The following is a 10,673-nucleotide window of genomic DNA, read 5'->3' as shown; positions in this document are numbered from 1 at the left end:
TTACTTTGTGTTTCGCCAAGACACCGGCGGACTTTTGGCAGCTTCAGGTCTTTTGTAAAAACTGATTTTTCGTCAGATCGAAAGAGGGTTATTAATTACGGAGCCTCTAATTGACATGTTGGTCAAAAAAGTGCATTTTGGGTATTCTCCAGCAGTTGAGCGTACACTCGTTATTGCAGTGCATTATGGGATTGAATGAGTGCACTCGATAATGTCAACTAAAAATGCCTGTCCCCTGAAATAATGCCCTATTTAAGGTATAGGTGGCAATTCCAGACTCCGTATGCGCGAGTGTCTGTCTAAAAAGGAATGCTGTGTATATAACAAAGACAAAACAACTGCATTGCATAGCATACAATTCAGTATTTATTAAATCATAATCTCAATTTTGTCATTCTGTGTGCAAAAGACTTGGGAACACTGCTATACATATAAAATATACGAACAACTGGAAAACATGCACCTGACGGAGTATAATTTCACTTTTACAGGATAAGAAATGGGTGAAAATTGCACTGAGGTGGAAGCATCAAACGGAGCATTATCTCTGTCTCTAAGGGGAAAAAGGACCAGCCCTCCTGAAATCACCTCCAGGACCATCTAGTGAAAACGATTGGGTTGTTTTTGGCCAAATACACACAGGATGATGCACCTCAAAGGCCATAGTAAAGTGCAGTGGATAAAAAGCATGTTGTTTTGAAGGGTCTCTACAAAAGAAGGCACAATGAAACAAGGCTAAGCCTCAGAGTTCAAAAGATATGTTCAGATCACTTGTATAAAAGTTGTACATTACATTATCTCTTTCAATGCATGTTCATATTTATCTTATATCAAAACTACAAGGGTCATAACAAAATGTGGAACATCCAAATTAACAACCAGACAATTATAATAATTAAAGCCCCCATATAATATGATTCTTTCGACAATCTGCTGTTTAAAAATACTTGAGCTTGGCCAGTTTTCACGCAGGAGCATGCTTTCTGAGACGCTATCTTTGGCCTGAGATCAACAGGATATTTGTATGGCACTGACATCATGACACAAATAACAGGAATAGAAAAAACAGAGCAAGAATAATCCTGTAAGAGGAACAGAAAACGAAGAGACAACGAGGCAGCTTCCGGACGGCGCTCCACTGTTACATGGTAGTGAACCGACTGTGAGCGTGTCGTAGTTTCTCTGCAATCTGCCAAAACACACACCATTTTAATGACTTTAAAAGTTACAGAACGTCCATAATGTTTGGATATGTTACTGTCATTTACTGTCACTTTACCATCTCGTAGAATTTGACTTGCTCCTCCAGGTACTGCTGCATCACCCTGTTGTAGTCATAGATACGGTTGCTATGGAAGTGGTTCATCTCCGCTGTAAAGAGGACAGAAGTGTTAAAGTCATCATGTAAAAGTTTCCAGCTGTGTGTATAAAGGCTTGATCACTGACACTACAAACACCAGATTGTGTGTTGTGTTGGGTTAACACTATTTCTGTCCCATCAATTCACAGGATTTTCTTCCTTTTTAAATAAATTATTATTTGTAGAAAAATACTAATTAATAAATCCAGACTGAGATTCACACAAACTCCAAATTACAATAGAGCTAAAATAATAACATTAGAGAAGTAAAGAGAGAAATAATAATAATATAAAATACTGTTCAAATATTTTTCAGTACAATATTTTAGAAAGAAAATTAAATTAAAAGTGTGACAGTAAAACATTTATAATATTACAAAAGATTTCTATTTCAAATAATTTCTTATTCTTCAAAGAATCATGAATTTTTTTTATTACAATTCCCCAAAAAATATTAAACTTTTTTCAACATTGATAATAATAATAAATGTTTCCTGAGCAGTAAATTAGCATATGATAATGATTTCTGAAGGATCATGTGACACTGAAGACTGGAGTAATGATGCTGAAAATCCAGGTTTGATCACAAGAATAAATTATATTTTACTACATATACAAATAGAAAAAGTGTTTTTACTTTGTAATATTTCTGTTTTTACTGTATTTTTGATCAGATAAATGCAGCCTTGGTGAGCTTAAGAGAGTTACAGGATTTATACAAATATAGGATGTTGTACTGCATTTAACTGTGTATATAGTATAAAATATGTAATGCATACATACATTAAAATACAGTATAACAATCCATTCACCTATTTTCCACAATTGCAGATAGCATAATAAAATACAATTTACTTTTTTTTTTTATGTCTGCAATTTGTCCACACATTTGAACTGTGCATATACAGAAAAATGTATATTAAATAAAGAAAAATGTCCTGGTCTGAAAATCACACTGCAGAAATTCCATAATATTTCCAGGTTTTCCAGCCCGTGGGAACCCTGTAATTAACTATTAACTCTATAATTTTCAACAGTCTCAATGGAGATAAACTAATTTTGTCTCCAGCGTTCTAATATCGTGTTAACATCATGTCACAATTAGAGTAATTATGACTCTCCAACTTGTAAAAACCATTCACATCAAACTTATTAGTTATGTGATTAACTGCAATACTGTATATATATATAAAGGTGGTTACAGTGTCTAAATGATTTTTGGGGTCAGTGCAAGTAGGTCACAGTACCTTGCAGAGCGTATGACATGGTGCTGGCACGTTTAAACATGACGGTCTTATCCGAGGCGCTGATTTTACCGGCGGCCACTAGTTTATCGCCTTCCTTGACCTTCTCTATGGCGGCCTGTGCAAGAGAAAGACGCCCCAAGATGCAGTGAGCCAAATGAATACTCCGATTTTCTGTGCTTGAGTGAGTCTTTTAATAGATTCAATGGCTGTTCAAACACCTAGTGAGCTTTCTAAAAAGTCACTTATGCAGTTATAGGATGGTCTGCTCACTAGGTTTTAAAACAGTGTGTCTATAAGAATGAAAAGAGACATGGTGAGGGTAGTAGTTCTTTCTTTTACCTTATGAACTCCGATAGTGTCAGGAAAGCATCCCAGAAGACCTTTGTACTCATTGTTGGTTTCCATTAAGAAGTGAAGGTCTTTCCTAGGCTAGAAAGAGATGGACAAAACTAAATGATTAAAGCAGATAGCGCACAAACACACCCAGGGTCACTTCATTCAACAGCTTACGAAAGGGTTGTGTCACTCAAACACATGTACGTACACACACACACACACACACACAGACACACACACACACACGAATTCAACTGGACAAAAACAACCATTAACCGTGGGAGAAAATAGCTAACTAAAACAATTATTTCCCTTACAACTAGACTCAAATAATCTTTAAGCAAAAGGCAATTCATGTAAGAAATCAGCATTAAATGCAGGTGTAAAAAAAAAGTTCAGATTTAGAGGTAGTCAGTAACATTGCATTTGTAGTGTAAACACTAATACACTACAGGTAGAATCTGTCTGTTATTAAGCTGCAGTTTTAAACGTAATATCTTTATAGACACGTTCACTAAATCACATGAAGGGTTAACGGAGCTCGGAAAATATTCAATGTTACACTGGCGCCACAGGACCATTTCCCAGACGAGTCCTTCCGACCAATCAGCGTTTGGAGGCCAAACAACCACCAAGTTTTCACTCACTGATACCGATGGAGATGAACAGCACAAGGCTGAATGACTGTGGACGGGCATGAGGCTGAACACTCACACAACTACGCTTTCCTTCACCTATATAGCAGCTTTTAGGGTCCTGGTCATCCTTTCTAGGTTCATTTTGAAATTACCATACATATACTACTGTTCAAAAGTTTGGGGTCCGTCAATTTTTATATATATATAAATGATGTGTACATTTATTCAGCAAGCATTAAAGGGTTAGTTCACCCAAAAACTTTAATTCTGTCATCATTTACTCTTTCATGCCGGTGAAAAACCTGTAAGACTTTCATTCATCTTCAAAACACAAAGATATTTTTAATAACATCGGAGCAGGGACGTGCAGAGAGTTCCTCAGGGGCTCCAATGTAAAAAAGGGGCATATATACACTCACCTAAAGGATTATTAGGAACACCATACTAATACTGTGTTTGACCCCCTTTCGCCTTCAGAACTGCCTTAATTCTACGTGGCATTGATTCAACAAGGTGCTGAAAGCATTCTTTAGAAATGTTGGCCCATATTGATAGGATAGCGTCTTGCAGTTGATGGAGATTTGTGGGATGCACATCCAGGGCACGAAGCTCCCGTTCCACCACATCCCAAAGATGCTCTATTGGGTTGAGATCTGGTGACTCTGGGGGCCATTTTAGTACAGTGAACTCATCGTCATGTTCAAGAAACCAATTTGAAATGATTCGAGCTTTGTGACATGGTGCATTATCCTGCTGGAAGTAGCCATCAGAGGATGGGTACATGGTGGCCATAAAGGGATGGACATGGTCAGAAACAATGATCAGGTAGGCCGTGGCATTTAAACGATGCCCAATTGGCACTAAGGGGCCTAAAGTGTGCCAAGAAAACATCCCCCACACCATTACACCACCACCACCAGCCTGCACAGTGGTAACAAGGCATGATGGATCCATGTTCTCATTCTGTTTACGCCAAATTCTGACTCTACCATCTGAATGTCTCAACAGAAATCAAGATTTTTCCAGTCTTCAACTGTCCAATTTAGGTGAGCTCTTGCAAATTGTAGCCTCTTTTCCTATTTGTAGTGGAGATGAGTGGTACCCGGTGGGGTCTTCTGCTGTTGTAGCCCATCCGCCTCAAGGTTGTGCGTGTTGTGGCTTCACAAGTGTTTTTCTGCATAACTCGTTTGTATCGAGTGGTTATTTCAGTCAAAGTTGCTCTTCTATCAGCTTGAATCAGTCGGCCCATTCTCCTCTGACCTCTAGCATCAACAAGGCATTTTCGCCCACAGGACTGCCGCATACTGGATGTTTTGCCCTTTTCACACCATTCTTTGTAAACCCTAGAAATGGTTGTGCGTGAAAATACCGGTAACTGAGCAGATTGTGAAATACTCAGAACGGCCCGTCTGGCACCAACAACCATGCCACGCTCAAAATTACTTAAATCACCTTTCTTTCCCATTCTGACATTCAGTTTGGAGTTCAGGAGATTGTCTTGACCAGGACCACACCCCTAAATGCATTGAAGCAACTGCCATGTGATTGGTTGATTAGAAAATTGCATTAACGAGAAATTACACAGGTGTTCCTAATAATCCTTTAGGTGAGTGTATATATATGCAAAAACCTCTAAAAGCCACCTCTGTCAAAGATGCTCTCCGCACATATTATACGTTCATCTAATACTCTCACTTCAAACTCACTAAATCCCAGCCTCAGCTTATTCAGAAATGTTGGTACTTTGGTAGAAACCTATACATAGGAGCCTGATAAAAATGTCAATATTAAACAAAAACTTTAGAAGGACTAAGAGGCTTTTGCATCTGAAGTCTTCATATATATATATATAGTATTATAAGTATATAAGTATAATAGTATACAGGTATAAGTAGCCTACCAGCCAGAAGTTTGGACACAACTTTTTTTAAATGTTTTTGAAAGAAGCCTTTTATGCTCATCAAGGCTGCGTTTATTTGATCTAAAATACAGAAAAAACAGTAATATCGTGAAATATTACTACAATTTGAAATAATTGTTTTCTATTATAATATACTTATAACCTTTGAAACTTTTTTCAGGATTCTTAGTTAAAAAAAACAGCATCTTAAAATAGAAATAATTTGAACCAATATGCACTACTGTTCAAAAGTTTGGGGTCAGTCATGTTCTTTTCTTCTTTCTTTTTTTCTTTTTTAAGAAATTAATACTTTTATTCAGCAAGGATGTGCTAAATTGATTAAAAAAGTGACAGTAAAGACTTATAAAATAATTTCTATTTTAATTTAAATGTTGTTCTATTTAACTTTTTATTCATCAATGAATCCTGAAAAAAAGTATGACAGGTTCAATAAAAAAACTGTTTCCAACATTGATAAAAAATGAGCATATTATAATGATTTCTGAAGAATCATGTGACACTAAAGACTGGAGTAATGGCTGTTGAAATTCCAGCTTTGCATCACAGAAATAAATGATATATTTTTTTGAAGTATATTAAAATAGAAAACTATTATTTTAAATTGTAATATTTTTTTCTGTATTTTTGATCAAATAAATGCAGGCTTGATGCACATAAGAGACTTCTTAAAAGAAAAAAATTGGACTACTATTTTACTGTACTATTATACTAATGCTGCATAACTATCTATGCTAGCATAATTATGTTTACTGCATAGTAAACAGTCTATACTTAGACAAAATACAAGTGACTCTAATACTACTTACCATTAATGCTACTTTTGGTGCTGGTTTTGTGCAGTGCTTTGTAGTGTATGAACATCCATTGTTTCACAGATTACGCAGATTCAGATCGCTTCAATGTAAATTCGTCTGTCCGTGTAATTTTCAAACGATTTATGAATGACCAGAAAATTACGCTCCACTTCACATTTTCCAATGACATTTTAACTTGTTGTACCAGATGCGAAACAGGCTTCAATGAATTATGTAATATTTTAATTTATTTAAATTGATTTATTTAATTGACACACTACCTTTTATAATTGAAAAAAAGTAAAAAAATTGCCGTCAAGCCATATAGGCCTACTCACTGAAAGAACCATATTTGGCTCGAGAGCATTGGTTTTTCATTTCATAGGGTTGGTAAAACACATTTTTTCGAAGGCTTGATTGTGTTTGTGGGGTGCACTGTAATGTGTTCATGCTTCGTTTTTAAAAAATTGCATTATTTTTCATATATTTCACCTTTATTCTACACTGCTCTGCCCCTACTTGTAAAAACGGTCTGATGGTTTCCGGGTTCTGTGAAGCCAGTCCCTCAAAACTATGCAATGGGCTCAGATTGGTTAGCTGGCCCAGTGTGTTGTGATTCGCTAACCGCCTAGTGCTCGTCTCCCGGAAACGTCACGCCCCTTGCCTTAACCGGTAGTTTGCGCTTTGGTGTATTATAAACGATGGCGTCAATCGGACCCATAGAATGCTAGCGAAGATGATCGAGCAGAACCTGTTAAAGAACGGCTGTTAAACGACGTTTCAGAAAGGTTTGTTTTTTGTTGATGTTTCCGTCTCATTTCTTTTTAGATACGCTGTAATTAAATTGTACTAATTATTATAGTATTACAAAAAATAAGCTTCATATTAATAAACAAGAATTTCATATAATCGTCCTAACAAATTAAATACTACAGTCCTCAAAGGGATTTTTTTGAGTAAAGACTGCAGATCTATAGTGATCGTTTCTGACTGTATGCCACCGTTACTCTTGTATTTTTAGAACGATTGTAGCCAAATATCTGTCGCCAGAACTATTAACCCAAAACACTAAACATTGGCTTTAACGTTACTACAGTAAGTTAGCCAAATCAAACACAGAACCATGTTAAGCATGCCTGTAGATAAACATGAAAGCTCTAATCAAAGAATAATTTACACTAATTCCAAGTTCCCTGAGATTTAAAAAAAGTTTGTAACGTTAGGTATGAATGAACATTTAACAAGCTGGTTTGCAGAGCCAAAACAGCGTTGTCATTTGTTTACTTCCTTGCTACAACGTACAATTAACAATACGAACTATTACAGGAAAACACATCGACGAAAAATAAATAATACGTACAGGTTGTGGCCCGTAAACAACAGCTTCTGTTCTTACAGTTGGAACTGCTCCATCTTTCAGCACAAGCCGATGTGCGAATCCTGCATTGAACTCGTGAAGATTGTGAAAGCTTTCCTCCGTAACATGTGCAGCACAGAGAGCGAGATTTGGGTCATAATTATGAGGGACCGAGTTAAAACTACATTTTAACCATTGATCCCGAACTCCCGTGACCCTAGGAAGGCTGAACAAAGCGGACCTGCAATCCGGATGGAAATAACAGCGTTTCGACGGCATTGCGACAACAACAGCCTACTAACGTTATACCACAACAACTCTTCTCCAAAACAGCAATATAAAATGGCCTCGCCCCGCTTATTAAGTATTCTCGGAGGAGGGGTTTATGTAAATAATGGGTTAGTGACGTCAGCAATCCTGGAGGAATGTCGTGTAGTCCCAACCGGCCGTTTGCTGTAGTCCTTTGAAATTGATTTCTTTAAAAGCAAATATCTCCGTTTGCTTTGAACTTTGAGCGCTGCAACAGCAACATTACACACTAACTAAAGTTAGAAAAGTGAAACTGTGTTTTACCACCCCTTTAAAAATGAAAAAAATAATTTAAAATTAATAAAAAAAATGTTTAAAATTAACCTTTGTTAAGGTTGGGCCTGCCTGCCGTCCACACACACACACACACACACACACACACACACACACACACACACACACACACACACACACACACACACACACACACACACACACACACAGACACAGACACAGACACAGACACAGACACAGACACACACACACACACACACACAGACACACAGACACACAGACACACACACACACACACACACACACACACACACACACAACCGGAGTTTACAACCGTCGAAAACAGAGACGGACCTCTTCAGTCACACGCAAGCAACGACACCTCAGACTGACAGAAACGTAAAAATAAACATGAATTTAGGCTACTTTAGTTCTGTAAACATTGTCATGTTATTTATAATCAAATGCATTTTGTTTTATTGACCACAATAGTATCATTGATATTTGTTTGAGAACGGCACTTTTGATTCATTCTGAAAAAGGGCAGGGGCTCGAGCACATTTTAATATACAGTATATTGAAATAGAAAAAGAGTTATATTAAATTGTAACAATATTTCTCAATATTACAGGTTTTACTGTATTTTTATTCAAATAAATGCAGCCTTGGTGAGACTTCTTTTGATTTTTTTTTTAAATGTCACTGACCCCTAACTTCTGAACGGTAGTGTAATTTCTGGGTTGCCAAGATTGTTTTGATATATAGACAGCTACGTTTCCCCTATCACGTAAAAGGTTAAGATGCATAACTTCCTGATATAAGAGAGAACTGAGACGTTCTACAGTATTTTATTCAAGGATTTCAATACCTGCTCCGACACCATCTGAGCGATCTCTTCGTAGGTCTTTCCTGCGGCCGTCAGTGCGTCTGTGAGCGCAGCCTCTCCTGCGGTTCAAACACAACCACACGTTCAGGATGATAAAAACAGACTAAAAGTTGAACATCTGTAACACAAAGACTGCTGTTCGAATCTCAAGCGAGGAGACGATCCTGCTTCATCACCATAGTGCCCTTGTCTAAGCTTTCAGGGATACTACTTGTTCAAAGTTTCTTGGTACAGGGGGAAAAAAAGAAGCTAAACAACATTAACAGGGAACAAGAAGGTGTTTGATAAAGTTCCTCAGAACTACACCAGATGGTAAACAGTGAACTTTTTTTTTACCTCATTGACTTTCTTTATTAAGAGGAACCGAATAGTTTCTGATACCTTCATATCCACTGCTGATGAACACTGAGGACAGGTTTTGGAAAGCTTTGCCAATGCGTTGATATTCCTTTGGAAGGGCTGAGAAAAACAAGCATAACAGGAAATAAGACTAATCAGCCAGAGTGTGATATTTCATTTGCTGAGATCTTTATAAAATCACAATACACTCCATCAGAATATAGTTTGGACAGTGAACTATGAGGCGTGAACTAAGTACAAAATCGCAGAAACAGGCAAATCTGGCTTTTTCTCAACAAAGTGACAGTTAAATGAAATGTGGAACCATATATATACATACATACACAGTATATAAGGGGTGTAGCGGTAAACAAACATGACGGTTCGGTACGTACCTCGGTTTTTAAGTCACGGTTCGGTACAGCAGGGGTAGAAAACTGAACACAAAATTGCTTCTTTTTTTAATTAAACTGTTTTGTTTTTTTAAACAAATGTATATGGGTTTAATTCATTGGTTCCGAAACCTGTCCTGGAGGATCACCAACACTGCACGTTTTCTTTGTCTCCCTAATCAAACACACCTGATTCAACTCATCAGCTCATTATCACATGGGTTAGGTGTGTTTGATTAGGGAGACAAAGAAAACGTGCAGTGTTGGTGATCCTCCAGGACAGGTTTCGGAACCACTGGTTTAATTGAAATAGTTTTTTTATCCTTAAGAAAATTAAATATAATAGAATTTATTAATTAACTAAGCTATCTTAGCTAACGCTAAAAAATATATGGGGAGCCCTTAATTACACATTACTATAATATTAAAGGTTACAATTAACAACAGTGCCCAAATTATTAAATTTAGTTGCTATTTATTTTTAGATTTAATAATCAACACTCAAATAAAAAATATGTACTGTAAATTGCACATAAGGCAGGTTTTGTATTAACTTCTAAGTCAAATTCTAGTTAATTTTCTACTCCAATTCATTTTTGAAATATAACCTTACACAGTGCCTGTCATAACTTGCTTTCATGACAAATGTATTTAAACATACATTAAATAATCAAGACATTACTAACAGGTTAAGTAAATATAATGATTAGGCTAATATAGTGCATATCTGAAATGCTTCTGCTTAGAGTTAAACCTGCTGTCGACACTAAATGCCCGAGGTAAATGTAATGCCACATGAGATAATATTTTCTTAAGCGGTTTTATTGATATCTTTCCGCAGTTGAAACACTGGTTGAGAG

The 10,673-nt window shown here is 36.7% G+C and overlaps 1 protein-coding gene across 4 annotated transcripts in view; it reads right to left on the bottom strand.

Moving 5' to 3' along the window:
* Positions 1-343: 343 nt before the first annotated feature.
* snx9b (sorting nexin 9b) overlaps positions 344-10,673 on the bottom strand; it is a 33,619-nt gene continuing 23,289 nt past the window's right edge. For 2 of the 4 annotated variants that reach the window (XM_077221305.1, XM_077221304.1), the window contains 6 exons: positions 9,464-9,541; positions 9,065-9,141; positions 2,947-3,036; positions 2,608-2,722; positions 1,280-1,371; positions 344-1,189 (listed from right to left, as the gene is read on the bottom strand). In XM_077221305.1, the coding sequence (XP_077077420.1) occupies positions 1,142-1,189; positions 1,280-1,371; positions 2,608-2,722; positions 2,947-3,036; positions 9,065-9,141; positions 9,464-9,541 (500 nt within the window). In that variant the 3' untranslated portion in view covers positions 344-1,141. The remainder of the gene's footprint in view (positions 1,190-1,279; positions 1,372-2,607; positions 2,723-2,946; positions 3,037-9,064; positions 9,142-9,463; positions 9,542-10,673) is intronic. The other 2 variants (XR_013200595.1, XR_013200594.1) reach the window with 2 other exon arrangements.

This window comes from Siphateles boraxobius, unplaced genomic scaffold (assembly GCF_051911475.1).
Source record: "Siphateles boraxobius isolate OS27281-9 unplaced genomic scaffold, OSU_SipBor_1 80, whole genome shotgun sequence".
Classification (NCBI taxonomy): domain Eukaryota; kingdom Metazoa; phylum Chordata; class Actinopteri; order Cypriniformes; family Leuciscidae; genus Siphateles; species Siphateles boraxobius.
The sequence above is the reverse complement of the archived record's forward strand: the minus strand, read 5'-3'. Positions and strand labels throughout refer to the sequence as shown.